The sequence below is a fragment of the Centruroides sculpturatus genome, unplaced genomic scaffold, assembly GCF_000671375.1.
Source record: "Centruroides sculpturatus isolate CEXI.00-Female unplaced genomic scaffold, Cexi_2.0 scaffold449, whole genome shotgun sequence".
Lineage (NCBI taxonomy): Eukaryota > Metazoa > Arthropoda > Arachnida > Scorpiones > Buthidae > Centruroides > Centruroides sculpturatus.
Window position 1 is genome coordinate 397,597 of NW_019384714.1, and position 19,887 is coordinate 417,483.

General features: G+C 29.4%; 1 protein-coding gene across 1 annotated transcript in view; it reads left to right on the top strand.

The window, feature by feature from the left end:
- Positions 1-19,887, top strand: part of LOC111627894 (sorting nexin-13-like) — a 101,514-nt gene that overhangs the window by 49,776 nt on the left and 31,851 nt on the right. The window contains exons 15-24 of the mRNA XM_023371575.1: positions 1,119-1,260; positions 2,903-3,018; positions 4,311-4,410; positions 10,131-10,186; positions 10,271-10,408; positions 13,283-13,393; positions 13,424-13,447; positions 15,302-15,406; positions 16,095-16,212; positions 16,293-16,321. Coding sequence (XP_023227343.1) covers positions 1,119-1,260; positions 2,903-3,018; positions 4,311-4,410; positions 10,131-10,186; positions 10,271-10,408; positions 13,283-13,393; positions 13,424-13,447; positions 15,302-15,406; positions 16,095-16,212; positions 16,293-16,321 — 939 coding nt within the window. The remainder of the gene's footprint in view (positions 1-1,118; positions 1,261-2,902; positions 3,019-4,310; positions 4,411-10,130; positions 10,187-10,270; positions 10,409-13,282; positions 13,394-13,423; positions 13,448-15,301; positions 15,407-16,094; positions 16,213-16,292; positions 16,322-19,887) is intronic.

A 19,887-nucleotide genomic window follows, 5' to 3' on the forward strand; every position in this document is an offset into this window, starting at 1 on the left:
ATGCGTTATCACGATGGAGCTGCCAAGTTTTGATCGACCACAGATCTGATCGTTTGTGTCGCACTGTATCGGAAAGATGACGAAGGACCTCCTGGTAGTACTCCTTTGCGATAGTTTGGCCTTGTGGTGCATACTCACGACACACCACCCCACGAGAGTTGAAAAAACCGTCAACATGACCTTTGATATTGCTGCGGACCTGCCGCGCTTTTTTTTTGCCTCGAGGATCGTCCCCGAAAGCCTGCTGAATCTTGCGAATGGTTTACGTTTGGGTATCGCCAAGGTTTTGGGGGAAATTTGATGTAATATCGCTGCTCACGTTGTTCAGTCATTTTCCAGCTTAGTGGAATCTGACGAGAGCGCACTACATGACCTCACTCATAGGCCGATTGCCAACGACTGACGCTTCCTGCAGGCGGGAAAAAATTNAATGCAAAAAACATCGGATGTTTTTTGTTTTTTTTTGTGTTGGGGGCACGATTTTGCTCACCCACTTTGAAACTTAATAACTCCTGTGCCTCTTGTCGAAAATTTCTGAAATTTTGCAGGGAGATTTGTGTATTAGGGAAATTTATGCTATTAAATTTTGGTGGTTAAAGGTTGAGGGGTTGGAGACAGACTGGTGAGTAGAGTCGCAATTAAAGATTTCACTAATTATTTGCATTTACACTTTTTTTTTAAACATATAATACTCTATATTACTGTATATAATAAAATGTATTATACTAATATATAATAATTAGTAATGTAAAAAGTTTCTTTTAATAAAATATCGTAACAGATGGCGCCACTAAATTGATAATTTTTTTTTGCCGGAAAAGTTACTCCACTCGTTGCTGGATTTTTATACGCAGTGAATCATTTCTTTGCATTCACGTTTACAAATTTATCACTTAATTTATATAATACTGTATATACATAAATTAAGTGATTGTATAAGTGCGATCGTCATCTGTTTTGATTACATTCTTAAAATGTATTTACTTTTGTTTTTTAAACCTCAACCTTTTTAAATTCTGAGAATATAATGTATTATTTCAATTTTTACCCTTGTAATGTTCATAATAAAACTTAAAAATTTTTTTGATTTAATTAATTTAGTCATTTTTAATTTACAGTGCAAAGATTCTTTAATAACAAGTGAAGGATTTCTTCTTGTTCTTCGTTGTACAGATAATGCAGATGAACTTCAAGCAGTTAAAGAAATTGTAAAACATGAAATTGCAGTTCAGAGATCAAGAGATACAGGAGAACAAGATGGTATGAAAATAAATTCCAGTATATTTAATTTTTCAATGATAGATTTTATTTTATACTGTATTACAAAATCATGTATAAATGTAAAAATGAAACTTTAAAATAATCACTGATAATAGCAGTAAAAATGGAAATCAAAATCACAGTTATGTAACCAAATGTGTAGAGATATTGACAATAATGTGTTTCCTTGTCAGAACTTCCTTAGTCAAACATAACATCAAGTTGATGATAGAGTATATTAGAAACACATTATACTGTACATCTCTAGTTGTAAAAAAAAATATTTTTAATTACTATTATTTTTCATCTGCATATTGTAATTACATATATAATTTATAATATAGTGCATGTATAACAGTTAAGTAGAGTTCAAAAATAAACGTTATATTGGTCATCCTTAAAACTATAGTTAAATCATTTAATCTAATTATACATATGAAAATGTTCATAAACTTTTGTTTTAATTTTCTCTTTACAATCTAAAATTAAAATCTTATACAAATCTAATAAATAACTATATTTATAGTAAGCAATTATTTATTTTGATGTCATTACAATGCCAAGCTGCGATATTTAATCATTATTTTAAAAAATCATGTGGCTTATAGTCTAGACTGGAAGGTCCTATAAAGGATGTATCAGAATGACGTTTTAAAAATTTGGAGGATTGTAGAGGATGAAATTTTGAATGTTTTGATATAAGGAACCTATAGCCAGAAATTTGAACTAAAGTGTCTACAGCAGTAGGAAGTGCTTGAACACCCTTCACTTTGGTAGCTACCCTTCCGTCCATTGACACCATGTTATTGCCGCGGATGGAAGACTGTAAACACACAACTACAGTGGTCTAACTGAGCCTGTGTACAGAACATTGTGTATTTAGTGCTTGTCGTCCTTCAGGTCACCCCTTGCATCCACTGGTGCTGTGCTGTAAACACACAGCTAGTCAATGTAAGTTAGTGTACGGTTGTCTGCTTATCATGCTTCATGTAGTATGGATACGTTCTGGCATCATGGAAGGTAACTACACATTTGGAGAACTTGCTGATATGCAAGTTCTCTATGTTTCATTCAGCATACTGACCGCATAGAATGTGCAAAGTGCTGTAGAAACTTTATATTACATTTCCGGCTATAGGTACCTTATATCAAAATGTTCAAAATTTCATCCTTTACAATCCCCCAAATTTTTAAAACATTATTCTGATACACTCTGTATAGTTAATAGGGACCTCTGACCTGGGACATCATTAATCTCAAGAATGACCCCTGACTTTATTCTTGAGATTAACAAAGAATAGACGGACAGACTTATGGGTGTCAGTGAAAATTTGTAGGTCTGCAATTTAAAAGTTGCTACCTAGTCAGAAAAATTGTTAAGAATTTTCCTCATGAAAAATCAATAATAATGTATCGTGCACATCAATGAACAAAAGATAGACCAATAAAATAAAAAGTACCAGTATCAGTAAATTATAAGGTTGAATTAATTTAAAAGCTACATGTCAAATTATGTTAAATGTGTAATTATTATTCTAATAGTGAGATAAGATTTATACTATTTAGCCTAATAAGCTTATTATAAACTTTCATTTTAATCTGTATGATTTAGATCATTTTTTATTTTAATATAATTAAACAGATGCAGAAATAAAGCAACAATTAAGTAGTCTTTGGTATGTTCAAAAAGTTATAAATACAAGATTGCAGAGATTAGAAGAAGGAAGTGTAGATACAGATTCAACAGGTTTACCAACAGTAAGATTTATTTAAATTCATATTTTTTTTATTAATATTTTTTATTATTTATAATGTTTAATAATAGCACAAGTAAAAAATATATCCCAAAGATTTCATTTTGATTACATGTTTAGAATTAAATTCAGGAAAGTATTAATTAGCCTTCATTAATCTTTATAGAGGTGGAGCTATTTTGTATATTAATAAGAGATATTTCAGTTTAAGCATTTGTTTTAATTAGTTAAAAATTTTATTTACAGAAACTATATAAAAGAAAATAAAATAATAACTTTGTTGTAAAATTTCTTTTTACAACAAAGATTAAATCCTTAAAGATCTCATTGTAATGTAATCATATTTTAATTTTTGTTACACACATACAAAGCTATATTCAAAAATAGGAGATCGTGACTAACTGATATGAATCTGCACTTTGAACTATCAGATAGTCTTTTGACATTATGGTTATTGTATTGTGTTGTCTTTTGACATTATGGTTATTGTATTGTGTTGTCTTTTGACATTATGGTTATTGTATTGTATTGTGTTGTCTTTTGACATTATGGAAATTGTATTATGGTTCTAAATAATTATATTCAATTTATATCAATAAATTCTAAATCATATGATGAGATTAAATCTGCCAGTTCAATTCAGTTAAGAATATAAATTTATAAGTCATTAAAAGAATTCGTTTAATAGTCAAACTTATTTTTATCTTGCAATCAATAAATTCAATCCTAAACGTGAATACATCATCATTTAATGAATTCAGATAAGATCAAAATTACATTGTTGAAATTCTGTATAAAAGTTATAATAATAATTTGTTATGTAGAGAAAGAATTAATAAAAAAATTAGTATTAATCTATATAACATGTAGAATCTTGCAGAAATTTTAAATAACAATACTATAAATTTTAATACTTGATGTTAAATAAGTAAAAATTAGTTTAAGCAACATTTTAGAAATAGTAATATTTTTTTTCTTACTATGCTGTTTTACACCATATATGTAAATGTAAAACTATACATATATGAAAATAGATAAAATTTTGTGATATCAAAAAGCTTGATATTATATGTATTGACAGAAATTGAACAATAAAATTACTTTATCATTCAATACTTGGATTGCCATTGTAATTAAATTAATATTAGACTTTTAATTCTAAATTTGATTATTTTAATATATGAAAAAAAGAAATTTTATGCAATGAATTGAGTATATTCCAAAATTAATAGATTATATATATTTAAAATAAGTCTGTTTTTGTGGTTATAATTAATTTTTAAAAAATGCTTTTAGGATATAGATTGGAAACAGTTGACAGATCCTGGAGTGAAATTGTTTTCTTTACCATTTCATGTTGTTATGACCAATGGTATTGCATTATACTATTTTACAGGTATGTTAAAATTTAATAAAATGTTTTATTTTATGTTAACAATTAATTTGCTTTTAATAACAAAATGTAGAATCTTAATGAAAGTTTAACTGATGAAATATTTCATCTATAATACTAGTGAATACCAATATAAAAATTAATGGTAAATGGTATTAATACTATATTTTATAAAATATATATACTAATAAATTTTTAAAACATGGAAAAAAATCAAATGCTTTAGTTAATATTACCTTATAGATTTTATTTGTGAATATTAATTTAATACAAAATAATAATAATAGTTTATTTTAATGGGTATTTTATTTTAATTGGGTAATGGGAAATTTTGGAGAGTTATGATGCCAGTGGTCACCTGATATAGATATTTAAGTTTACATTACAAATACATTTGTACAATTAAAACCAGAGTAGGATTAGCAAAACCATTTGAAGTAACATCTGGAGTGAGGCAAGATTGTTTATAATTTTTGCTTTCCCTATGCTACATTGACTACTTAACAGGGCAAACTAATAACTAAATATTACCTCATGTGTTTTTGGCTCCATATTATTAATTACTATAAACAAATAACATAAATAAGTAATAAATGAACTGTTGTTTGCTGATTTTGATGTGTGTATAAACATTGTGAAGTCATGTAGACATGATTTCAATTTTTTCAATGTTTATATACATATAGAAGAATACAGAAACAATGAATGTAAACGCCCTCAATTAAATGTAACTCTGAAAGGTTACATATTGAAACAGGACAGAGAATTTAAATACTTGGAAGCTTGTTTCACTGAAGATGGCAGGTTGGTCAGAGAAATTGAATTAAGATGCTTACAGGCAAATAAAATACTTGGTCAGCTTTCACTGTTACTAGAGAGGTTGAGGCGCACATTTTAAACGTGTAAACATGTACGTGTGACGTTCTGCGCCGCTTTCCCGTAAGCCTAAAAGTTTAACAATGGTGTTTGGATACTCGGTGGAATCACGCTCGACATTCCAAACACCATCGTCAAACTTTTAGGCTTACGGGAAAACGGCGCCGAACGTCACACGTACACGTTTAAAACGTGCGCCTCAACCTCTCTACTGACTCAAAGCAGATTCCAAAAACTAAAATTAATATAGTAAAGAACATCTCACTCACACTATGTTATCAATGTCAGACCTGCACTATGTCAACTCACTGCTGTAGAAAGTAATAATGTGAGATAAGTAGGGGGTAAGGATTAAACCTGTCTGACCACTTATTCTACACAGATTGTGAGATCCGATCTCAAACGTCAATGGATGACTTCCTAAGATTAAATTTAATCTAGGAGTTTGCGAGATCCCCTAGAAGTTGTTTTCCTGACACCAGTTAATCTATTTAATCCACGGATTAACACGCGTAAATGAGGAATTTCGAGTGGGAGGGACGTAAGTATGTGGAGTGGAGTCATTGAAGAGACCATATTTAAAGTAACAAAACAAAATATTTAATGGAATCAAATAAAAACAATATTACAATTAAAGGGATTACAAATAATAGATTTTGAACCTATCTTGAGAGAGAGAAAATTCAACCATCTAACTTAAATCTATATGTGTGAGAGAGAGTTCACATCAATGTAAATAGATTATAATACCTTCACAGTTCTGTAAGTATCTTGTATATGAACACTGTCTTCTCATCCAGGATTGGGGAGACATATAGGAATTGTAACATCTATGGGTGCACTATTATAATATGATCAACTTCTATATGGCGGTCCTCTTAACTTGGAACAGCCTTCATCGTAGTTTATGTGCCAAATACTTCTTTCAATGAACTGTATAAAGTCTGTATGGTAACTTCTTCGATGGACTACCTGGAATGGTAGGAAAATGTCCCTTTTATACGAGTTGATGGCCTACAGCTGTCCAAGTCTTGTGTGCGGCTGTTTCTGATTCAATTTACTAGTCATCGGAGAAAAGAAATGAACTTCCTATCAAAATCGAAAGTTTTGACATCCGTTGATTTGAAGATTTGTTGAAGTTATAAAATATTAATTTCTAATTGAATTTAAATCATTCTCTCTTTTCCTAATTTCTTTAAAAATGACCCAAATCCTGATTCTCACAATAACAATAAAATGAAATGTCTAAGAAGAATTCTTGGAGTCTCACTTAGAGATGGATAAATTAAGGAATTATGAAATAAGAGCAAGATTAGGAATTGAATCAATATTAATTATCTATATATATATAAATTTAACATTGGTTCAGTTCCTAACCTTGCTCTTACTTCATATGTATAAGACAATAGATGAGATGATTTGGGCACTTTATCAAGAATGACAATTGACAAGTTACCATATATTGTCTTCATAGAAAGTCATAATATATTAAAAGTCAGAAGAAGACCATGCAAAATTTGAATAGATAACATTCTCAGCATCCTGTGATAAACAAGCACCAGTTACCAAGAGGCAAAACAGTTGGCACATGATCCTAAACTTTAGCATTCCATGACATTGCAAGGAAAAAAGAATTAGTCTTTTAATTGGATATTTCATCTAGATTGTACATTATTCATTTTAATATCTATTAATTTTATCAATAAAATCTTTATAGTTATGATTCTTCTACAATATAAGATCGACAACATAAAAAACTTTGCAAAAGATATATCATTTGTATTTTATGAACACTAATGACTCAGTTTGCAAAATTGCTGGCAATAGATTTGATAGGTTCTCCCTTTGTTTGTCTGTATATACAAAGTCAAGGACAATAAAATTCAATCATGCAAACTTTATGGGATATAATCAAAATAAAGAAGTGAAAATCAGATTTAAGTTTGGAATACAGATATAGTTTTAGGAATGGATAAATTAAGGAATTATGAAATAAGAGCAAGGTTAGGAATTGAACCAGTATTAATTATCTATACAGTAGACCCCCTATAACGCTTAGATACGTTCCACTTTATAAGAATTTTACGTTGTAGGAATCCTTAAATACATGAGCCAATCACAGCCCGACACGTGTGAAGTTTACGGACTAAGGCTGTTTGAAAGGTTTTCTTCTATAAAATTAACTGATTCTAGACTAATTTGACTCAACATTTCCAAAACACGTATAATTTTTTGGGAATAATTCGTATAAACTATGCTATAAACAAAAAATTGTAGGATTACTTACCGAGTGTGCACCGTTCGACTACGCCGTTGCTTACATTTGTTTTCGTTGCGGAGCAGCGCACCAAACGGCGGCCGCAATTTCGGATAAGTTATTTTTCTGCGAAAACTTTGTTGAACTTTGGAGACATCATTAATATAAATAATTTTTATGGCCGTTGAATAAGAAATGTTTTTTCACAAGAAATGTATAAAATTAGTGCTGTATTAGACTTACGGTACCTAATTTACATACTGTACAGACTATAGTAAACTCAACTTACTCACCTAAACTCTCCGTAGTGTGGCACTGGACAGCGGAAAGTATATGTATAATTATAATAAAGTTACAATAAATTAAGTTAATATATAATTATATATACAGTATCTAATTTATATATAATACTGTATAGACGATAGCAAACTCAATTTACCCGCCTAAACTTTCCGTAGCATGGCTCTGGATGGCGGAAAGTAGTTCGGCTGCTCATCCACTATTGGTCCAGATTCAACCAATCTTGTCACGACACGAGTCGGCGACGACGTTTTACGAGTCCCTTTATACGAATACTGCCGCAATTTTTTCGCTACATTATAGGAATTTCTGTTATAGGAACCCACGTTATAGGGGGGTTGACTGTATATATAAATATATAAATTTAACATCGGTTCAATTCCTAACCTTGCTCTTATTTTATATTTATAAGTACTGGTTCTTCCAACTAAATCACATGTCTAAACTTTAGTAGGTTTAGACATGTGATTCTGTCCACTTTTTTGACTATACTTATTTAGCATTGTTAGGTACAGTTTTTGCTTGATGTAATACAAGCAGAATCACATTTTGAAACATATACAGTCGACCCCCCCATAACATAGGTTCCTATAGTTTGGATTCCTGTATCACGGTGAAAAAATTGCGACAGTATTCATACAAACACGCTAAAAAACTCCTATAATTCGGTAAAACGTCATCGCCGACTCGTGTCGCAACAGGATTGGTCAAATCTAGACCAATAGCGGATATTGCACAAACCGTTGAGTTTAAATGAGCAGCGGACCTACTAAAAACCATTTATTATTTAACGTTTATAAAAATTGTATTTATATTAACGATGTCTCCAAAGTTCAGCGAATTTTTTGCAAAAAAATAATTTATCAGGAAGCACATAAGCGCCATACAATGATAAGCTCCACAACGAAAACAAGCTTAAGCAATGGTGTAGTTGAACGGTGCACACTCAGTAAGTAATCCTACAATTTTTTGTTTATAGCATAGTCGTAGCTGGACTCGTAGAAAATGGATTCATAAAAACCGGAACGTATCTATCATGTTATAGGGGGGTCGACTGTACTGCATTGCTGCTTAGCAATGCAGTATATGTTTCAAAATGTTTGTGAAATTTTTGTTATTTGTTCAATTTTTTCTGTGACAGATTCTGTATTTGAGGACATAGCATCTTAGCAATGTCCCTGTCAAGGTATTAGCAGATACAAACAGCCATTTATTTTATCCAGTGTCACTTGACTTGTTACATAAAGTTGTATAATTGAGTATACAGTACTTCTCAAAGGATCTAATACAGTTTTGTACTTTGAGTGCCTCGATTCTCAATGACCAGTTTGTGAATCTCCTCATTTACTGGTTTATCTCATGTCATATTTGTGCAATTTGCTGCATTTTTAATTTGCTTTTCTTTAAATACTCTGGTTAGTACTGTTTGCCTCTCGTCAGTAGTTTATATATTTCAAGTCAGTATGCACCAATTTCTGACCAGTGGTTGAATATTTCTGACACATGATGGACTTTGTTTTACTAAGTTCTCAGATTTCCTCTTTCTTTTGGTAATTAATAACCAAAGATTTGTTTTTACCTGAAAAGTATATTTATATTCTCAAATTATATCTGATTTCAATTCTTTATTTTTGATTATATCCACTAAAATTTTTTGTAGGGTTGATTGTCTTTCTTCTTTAAAGGGAATACAAAGTCAAATGTTATGAATAAAACTATATTGTATTATAATTTTAGTATAATCCTATTTCATTTTTAATGACAAATTGAGTAGAAATATCCCAAAATTTTATTTTATATAAAAATATATTTGAATTCTAAAAATTTGTAAAGCTTATATATCTGTGTGTGTGTGTGTGTGATTTGTTTTTTTAGTGATTATTTCATTTTTACTTTTAATAAAAATAAAATAAAAATACCTTAAAAATTTAACTGCCACATTTTCATATGTATAACCTGAAGGTTATCTGTGTTTAAAAGACAGTTTGAAAAGGGTACAGGTTATGGTAATAGGCAGGTTATATGCTGATTTTACTTTACAAATTCATGTCTATAGAGTAATGGTTATCATAGTGCAGGATATATGGTGGGTGGATTATGTAAAGATTTTATTTTTGTTCTAGGAATTTTCTGTGGCTTATGGGTATAAAAATACATAGAATATTATTATTATTCTATGTGACACAGATACAGATATATATTTACTGTATATTAGGATATGTTAAAGTATTTTTTTAATGATTGTGTAACTTTAAGAATTAATTACTTAATGATTGTTCTTTATCAATAGAATTTATGACAAATATAGGAGCAAGTGGATATGTTGCATTTTATAATGCTGTAGAGGTAATATTTTTAAAAATATTATTTAATGATAAACTTGTTTTTAGAGTTAGCAAATTAAATTTCACTTATCTTTATTTTTAAAAGGGATTTAGAGCTTCTGCAGAACAAGTTTTGTCTGATGCAGAATTAAGAAAAGGATCTGAAGCATCAGCTACGCCACCTGATTTAGAAGTGATACGAAGAGCAGCTCTTCAGATTTATGATTTTTATTTATCAGAAAAAGTAAACAATGAAATTTGTTTGATTTTATTAAAGAATAAAATAATTAAATATAATTACAGCTTTTGGAATAAATGTTTAGCTATACTTTAATCATAATTTTAATTATCAGAATATATTCTAACAGAATACAATTTTATAAAACTTCCCTTGAGATTTATATTATATTTTAATTTTAATTTATATATGTCTGATTTATGCATGTGTGTGTATGAAATGGTATCTAAAAACTAATGGAAGTGAATGAGTGACTTGAAAGAGGGAAGCATTGTATAGCCACATCTCAATACCAACTGAAATGTGCATTTGCATTTGTTGTTCTTCATTACAAGTTTCAACACATTAGTGTTAACAAGTCTGAGTTGACAACAAGTTGTATAAGTGTGTATGGTAGATATTATAATGGTGCATTATGAAAGTGTAAAAAGTGAAACTTCATCAGTATTGTGTGATCAAATTTTGCACCAAATTTAATGAAAACTCTACAAACACAAATCAGAAAAAGGGTTCATCATATCCAACCAGATATTGTGGATTCTTGGTTACTGCATCATGACAGTGTGCCCTATCACACTGTCATCTCCATGACTGAATTTTTGACTAAACAGGATGTTCCAGTACACATTCTCCAAAACTCACCTGATCTAAATCTGTGTGACTTCTTTCTTTTCTTTAAGCTGAAGTTGCACCTGAAAGGTTGTCATTTCAGAGCTGTAGACAACATCAAAATTGTTACAAACCATCTGAATGCATTATCAGTTGATGATTTCCAGTACTGCTACTGAAGTGAGAGTTGTCTCCATCAGTGTGTAGTTTCCCAAGGATGTTATGTAATATGAAAGCGGGATAATGTTGATTTATAGTTCAGTTGCTATAAAAAAATTTTTATTAATATCAGTCTCATTACGTTTTACACACACCTCATATATATGTACTATACACATCCACATATAAAAGTTTAGTTCTATATATGATGATAAATATATTCATATCATACTTGAATTATATTTCTTCTTCATTGAACATCAATATAATTTTCAGTCTGGAAGTACTCAGCAGAGATAAATTACAAATTTACTACAACACCTATGCATTTGCTGAGAGAATTTTTTTATTAACAGTAGCTTAAAACATTTAATAAAAAAAACTCTGCAATGCTTAGATGGTATTGTAAATTTGTAATATACTTTTCTTACATTATCATGATTTATTAACACATTTACAAATATTTTCATTTTAGGCCTATATTCATAATTGTTCTTTTATATATAATATATATAGAATGTTTTGAATTAGATTTAAATACAGTAGGTTATTGTTATAGTTAGTGTCAACTTCTGTGGGATCTCCTGTAATGATTTATGTTAAACCTTGGGGTTGATAGTTGATGTTAGCAAGTATTATATAGTTTTGATCTACTAGATGTATAGTTTAATATTATCATTTATAAGCAGTATATTTCCATGAATCTTTTACTTTTCAACCAGTTGAGAATAAGATGCATCAGAATTTTAAATTATGTTTCACTTATTAATTTGGATTTGGCATTTTAAAACAAAAATTCTTAAGAATAACTGTATAATATAAAAATTTTAGTACCATCATCTGAAAATATGAGACTTTTAAAATTTTTTACAAGTTTTGAATACAAAAATAAGCTAAATTTGCTTAAATTTTTTTGAAACTTAAGAAATCAATAATAATAATTGCATTGGTGAAGTATATAAGGATTTTTATATTAACAGATACAGGTATTGTTTAGTACTTTATGTATATAACTATAAACATCCAATAACTGTTTTAGTTAATGCCATATGATTTTCAGATTGCATCAGGCTATTTTATGTTCATTTATGTATATAGTCTGGACTAGAAAATAGTTTACTGTAATTGTTACTCGTATTTCTCTTAAACAGAATGCAGTGTAAACTAAACTGTGGATTTCTTCTGGGACTTCAAAAACTGTTTTACTTCATAGTAATAATCAAATATATTCAATTATATACACAGTGTGTCCCAGTGAAAAGGTGACATGTCAATAAAACACAAGGTGTTATTTATGTTTTGTTTTTATTATTGATTATTCAAAATAGTCTCCTTGAACTCAATATACCACTGGAAATGATTGTAAAACTGTTTGAAGCAGTGCTTAAAGTCCTCTGCCAGAATCATTTGTAGAAATTTTGTTACAACCTTTTGGATGTCCTGAATTGAACTAAGATGTGCTTTTTTACAGCCAACTTTAATTTTAGAAATAACCAAAAGTCAGTGGGAGCTAAATCAGGAGAACAGATGGATGCTCAAGCACCATTATGCTTTTTTGGCCAAAACATTACATACAACCTTGACACTGTGAGCTGGAGTGTTATCATGCAACAATGACCATTGAGCCTTGCTTGCAGTATTTAGATCATGTACATGAAATTTTGTCCCACAAACAATATAGCAATTAGTTTGATTAATTTCAGCTACTTTTTGCAAGGTTTTTTTTTATTTCCACTTGTTTCTGAGATGCCTGACTATGAATTGTCTCCAGTGCTCCTTTCCAACATACAATCTTTCATGCCACTTGAAAACATTCTTGTGACTCATGGCTTCACTGCCTTCAGTTTGAATCATTTCAAACATTTCAGTAGGAGTTTTGTCTAATTTAAAACAAAATTTACACAGTTAATACATTGTTCCATTATAGGTTTTTACAAAAGCACAAAAGATACTGTCAGAATTCATGAACCAGACATGCTAATATGCCTTCAAAGTTTTGATGGTGAATAGCTAAAATGCATTAGGGTAAACATTTGGTAATTTTGTGATAGTTTTTAAATTCATCTTCATCAAATAAGTAATGTAAGATGAGATTTGAAATTTTGCTTGCAGATGACGTCAAATATATTAAATTTGAAAATTCTGTTTGTTCAAGTAAACTGCCACTTTATAACTGTTAGCAGAAAGATTTCTAATGTAAGAAGAAGAAAATTCAAAATTTGTAGAAGCGTTGAAAAAGACTAGTTTTATCTTATCATCAATATTTTGTTTGTTAATGTAAGTGAATTATTCTTTGATATTTCAATAAATTAAGAACTGGAGATATATTTAAATACATAGTTATTATTTTTTTTACTGTATTGTGCATTTAAATTTCCTTAGCTATTTGGTCAACATTCTTAGTTTTTGTTGTGAAAATCAAGACACATCAAACACAAGGACTGTTCAATAATTAACTAATGTCAGTTAGAAAAAGTAAAATAGTAATATACGTAACTTATAGATAATGTTAGTTGAAAATATCCTGAATAACCATCATACTTTTTAGGTCCAAAAGGAAATATCACAAAGTAACCAATATGTCATGAAATTATTACTCAATATGCCATAAAAATATTATCAATATGATAAAGATAAACTTTTTAAAGCCACAAGGATGGAAAATGTTCAATATACAAGGCATCTAAAGAGTGTCACAATTTTAATGAAGTAGTTAAAAATAAAAGTAGAGCATAATGTGTATAATGTAGTTTGTTTGATTTGGTACCACAAGAAATGCCAGGCATTATGTGAAGAAGGGAAGTGTGTGTGTGTGAGAGAGAGATATGGATGTGCTAGTGATTCAGATGAAGATTGAAGTTATTTTGTGTATGCACATATATGTATGTTCTCAGATAAAAAGTGTAAGAGAAAATATATGTACTATAATAAAAATTAATTCACTTAAGAATATATAGGCTAAAGTATCCTCTCACAAAATTAGCAATGTATTATCACAACTTACCTATGATATCACAAATAACCACCTGCATTCAGCATAGGAAATATACCCCTAGAAAACTAAGATATAAATGTATTCATGACAAAAAGTAATGCTGTTATCTTCAAAGTGTGGTCCCTTTAATATTATAGTTAATATTTCCATTTACAAAATATATATCCAATAATTAAAGAATAATTACTTTTTACCACAAATTTGCCAATGTTTAACCTACTAAATAACATATGTTGACTGATACTGCAGACAGTTTGGAGATAAAACCAGTCACTTTTTCACTGGAGTACACTGTGTATAGATTTAAATTAATGATGGTAGGCTTAATCAAGTACTGTATTTATAATTCATTAAAATAAAAATATTTTTATTAAGATCAGGCACCATGTATATATTTGTCCCTAGTTTAAATTATATTTAAAAGAAACTGCCAAAATTGGCCATAAGTTAAACATTAATAATAAAATAAATGTGATTTTAGATATTCATTAGTAATTATATGGTTGATTATATCATAATGGGCATTTCAGATAGGAAAGTTTTGTGAGTTTTAATGGTCTCACAAAAAGTAAAAGAATATGTTAGAAAATAATTCTTTTTTATTATTTAAGTATCATTTGATAAGTAATGAATAGGAAAAATACTTTAAATAATGTTGAAATGATTTGGTATTATTTTCAAGGGCATTTAATTTTTATTATGATTCATCATTTCACATTAAAAATATTTTTGCACGAGCATCGAACAGATTTAGCAAAAAACAAAAGTAGAAATAAATAATAGTAAAAAATGTGAATAATAAAACTAATAGTTTTAAATAATTACTGTGTTGAAAAATTGTTTCTCTTATCTGTTTCTGAAAATACTTAGAGAAAAATAGGATTAAAAATAAAAGGAAGAATCCAGAAACTTTCAACACTAAAATATCCTTGACATATCAGTTTATTAAAAAAAAAAAAAAAAAAACATAAATGCACAAAAAAGTATATTTTGTATAAACAGAATATTGTCGCTGTGTTTGTATTAAATAATTTTCACTGTTGAAATAGTTTGTATGAAGTCTTTAAAATAATGAAGCAGAATATTATTAATTGAAATAAAACTTTCATTTACTTGTAAAGTTTCATTTATTTTAGGCTTCATTAAAGATTAAATTAGATGATGGTTTACTGAAGAAACTTCTCTCTAGGATACGAACTGAAAAACCAAATGAGATGTGGTTTGATGAAGCTCAAGCCAAGGTAAATATTCTTTATTCTTTTATTTTAACTTTCAAATTTTGTTCTGAATTGATGATTGGAGTGAAAGTAAAAAGATATAATTTGAGAGAAATTATTTAAATATATAGAATTTTCTATACAATAAATCACCAAACGATCGCCTAAATATCGGGCTATAATATGGCTAATTAAATGGTTGGTATAAAGAAATTTGACATTAGAGGTAGACATTAGGTGCCATCTCTTAAGTAAATTAATAATTATAATAACTTTATACCAATCGTTTAATTAGCCATATTATTGCCTGGTATTTAGGCAATTGTTTGGTGATTTATTGTATACTACTCAGGCTTTGCGATGTTGTTATATGAATTTTCTATAGTTGAATGGGATGATGATTCAGAATTTTTGACTCTGTTTTGTTAACTTATAAATTAAACATGTCATAAAATTTTTAATTCATATTTACAGTAGCCATAAAGCATTTAAATGGCTTTATATCAATGATTATTCAAACTTCCCAAAAAAGGGGTGCAAGACCTCTTTTTGAGGAGTCCAAAGAAATTCTTAATATTATTTATTTTAGAGTACCATTCCTGCACCTACTTGATATCCTATCTGTTAGTTTTAATACAATATGGCATTACAAACACTTGCAACTTATTGGCTTATTTTATTAACATTGTTACATTATAATTTTTATTCTTAGGTTTATTATATCATGCAAGAAGAACCTTATTTTCCAACATTTATGAAAACATCTAATTATATTAAATTATTAGCAGAATTGGATCTTCTAAAAGATTTAGGAAAATCTGATGATGAAAGTAATTATATATATAATTATGATAATATAAATTATAATTATTTTACAATTCTTATTGGTTTTTATTATATTTGAAACTAGGTACAAGCATTAAAGTTAGTGGAAAATGTGTAAGTATTTGAATTTTAAATTTAAATATATCATATTAAATTTAAATATATATACATTTTATCCCTCTTACAATATGACACTTTTACAACATGTTTCACTCTAACATGGTTTGAAAATTGGAGATATCCCCTGTACAACATGATTTCTGGTTTTATTCTAAAACTGTTTGAGAATTTGGAAAATCTCTGTACAAAATTTCACAATTTTTAAGTACAAACACTGTTATTTGATATTTTATTCTTCAAGTAAGCATGTGTGTTGTCTCAATTTGCCCATGGATTTTAGAATACAGTAGAGCGTAGTTTATCCAAATCAATTGGGGACTGGGGTTGTTTGGATAACTTATTTTTCAGATAATCAATTATGTACAAAAAATATATTAACCTATTCCATGTTGAAATTTTTCTCTATTGCATGTTGCTTTGCGTTGAATTTTTGTCAATATTAAGCCTAACGAAAACTTTTAAAAATAATAATCGTGGCTATTGTATCATTAAAAATTATTTCTTTTAATTTTGTACAAACAAAATAAATACAGTGGTGCCTCGTACAACGTACTTAATCCATTCCAGGTGCACGTCCGTTAAGTGAAACGTCTGTTATACGAAACGCGTTTTCCCATAGAAATACATGTCAAAACATATAATTCGTTCCACAGCATAAAATAACCATACTGTACCATAAAAAATGAAAATGGAGCAGACACCAATTATGCCGGGTAGTCAGATGTTGCGAGAAGGAGGTGGAAGAACACTTTCTTTACACATTCATACAGATACAGACTTTTTACACATTGCAGCGGGTCTTTTTTTATTGTTTTTTAATCGGAGTCAGATTCAGGAGAGGCTACCGGAACTTGCAGGGTCAACTTCTCTTGTTCCATCCTTTGTTTTTTGCCCGCTGGCTTCTTGAAAAACATGACCAAGGTGGTCTGTTTCTCTTTCTTCTTTAACACCTGTCGGAAATGACGGACAAAGGTGTCATCGTAGAGATCATTGATCCTGTTGGCCTCAGCTCTGTTTGGATAATGAGTGTTGGTAAACTCCTGAACCTCTCCCCATTCGACAAGAAAGTTTTTGTCAACTTTCACTCCTGATGATTTCTTGCTTTGTTTCAATTGAAATCACCTTTCTGTTTTTTTAGAAGCCATGATGCATTATAAATGACTTAACTTGCCAGATTATATGATACGAATAATTCTTTATTAATTAAGATCACTAAACACTTCTACGAGCTACTCTCGCTCCGTTTGTTTTTTACAACCTCTTTTCGTCCCGCCACCTCGGCATCTACACAATTACATTTCGTTTATTTGAATTGTCAACATATATTACATTACATTTAATGTTCATTTAAATCATCAACATATATTACATTACATTTCTACTTCAGATATATTAATAATACATTCTAATAATACTAATATATCCTAAAAATAGCAGATTGTCATTGGCAACGGCAAAAGAGTGGAAACATCATTCGCACTTGGTCGAAAAAAGTCCATTGTTTGTCTCACGTAATTGCCAAACGGAAAGTCCGTTGTTCGCAGCAAGTCCGTTGCTCGAGTCACGTAACGGTCAAACAGAAAGTCCGTTATTCGCAGCGTCTGTTATTCGAGGCGTACATTATACGAGGTACCACTGTATATTGAAAAATATAAAAACCAAAAAAATATACTTTATAAGTTGATCTAGTATCAAAAACGTTCAATTCAGCACGACACAGTCCTCAGAAAAACACCACACAAAAGTGCCAGTGCTGCCAGCTAAAACACACACACCAACAAAAAAAATATTGGAGTAGCCCAAGATATAGCCAAAGATTGTAGTGCCACAGCACTAGCGAAAATTTAAATTTGACAACTGGAATGCTTTTGGATAACCAACTTTCAGATAAACGATGCTCTACTATATTGAACTTTTCAATTTTTTTTTTTTGTGCCTTTCATCAAGCTCACTTTAATGAAAACTGATAGTGCAGATTTTTTCCTTGTCCTAGCTTTCCTATCAACCTGGTTTTATTTTCATTACTTTCATACTTTAGCCTTTTAGACTGTCACTGTGTTCTGTTTTTATAGATTAATTTTTGTATTTAGTAAAATTTATTTAAATATGTTTAGGTAAGAGTTATTAAACTTTTTTTTAACTATAATTAAGAAATTATTTGTAAAAACAACAAACAAAATACAACAGTATCTTGGTACTCAAACAATTTGGTATTTGAACACAAAATTCTGGGAGAAAATCGCTCATACTTGACTAAACAAACATGATTCACTAAAACAAATTTTTGATTAATAACATATTTTCATTTATATTTTGTCATCGTTTATATTATCATTTTTATTTTGTTATATAAAAATATGAAAATGTTGCTGATATTTCTGATCAAGTTCAACAAAAAAGCTGAGATGATGGCGATACTTTGTAAAAAGAAAATGTCCTCATTTAGCTAAAATTCATATTAATGCATAATACAGTACTTTTAATTGTGATTGTTAATTAATTATTGATTGCTTTAATAAACATATTTCTCTTAGTAACAAAAAAGAATAGTATACTTTTACTAACTTCTGGAACATAATCCTATGTTTTGCATCAGTCCTTTGTTTTGTATAGCACATATTTGCATAACATGACACNTTTTATTTTGTTATATAAAAAAATGATAATGTTGCTGATATTTCTGATCAAGTTCAACAGAAAAACTTAGAAAGTGATGATACTTTGTAAAAAGAAAATGCCCTCATTTAACTAAAATTAATATTAATGCATAATGCACTTTTAATTGTGATTGTTGGTTAATTAATTTAATAAATATATTTCTTAGTAACAAAAAACAATAGTATACTTTTGTTTCATTATAGCATGGATTTGCATAACACAGCACTTTTTGGAATATAACTACCATGTTATATAAAGGAGAACTGTATATTTCTGCAAAATGGATATTTTGTTCATTGGACATTTGTTTAATAGAAGACCACACCTATTTATAAAAACTGTTCAAATAGAAGGAATGCTTGTGAAACCATTCCATTCAATAACTTTTAGAGTGACCTTCATTTTGTTCGCCAGTCAAACTTTGTTCTGTTAACATTGTGGCCATATACCATTATATAATTTTCACATAGTCATAGTATTAGCATATTTCTTTTGTTCTTTGTTCCTTCTTCTAGAACTTTTATTCTTGCTCTATTCCCTTGTGGTGAAAGTTGATTCATGGAACCATGTGAAACAAAGAGGGGAAAGGCTACCTGAGGACACATTTTGGAGCAAGTGGGTCATCTTTCAGCTAAAGTAAGGAAGGAAAAGATGGTGCTTTTTGTTGTTGAGATCAGTGAGACCGGTGAAACAGAACTAGTCTGAGAAGGATTAGTGAAATTATTGAAGTGACAATACTGCAAGTCTCAAATAAATAAAAGAAAAAAAAAACAGGGAAAAGGAAGACAATAACTGGAAATCAGTCCAAGTTGGTTCCACGTGGCCTCCTGCCAAAAGTGTGTAACATTTATACATACATCCTGGATATTTTATTGTTTTCTGTTATCTAAATTTCATTGCCT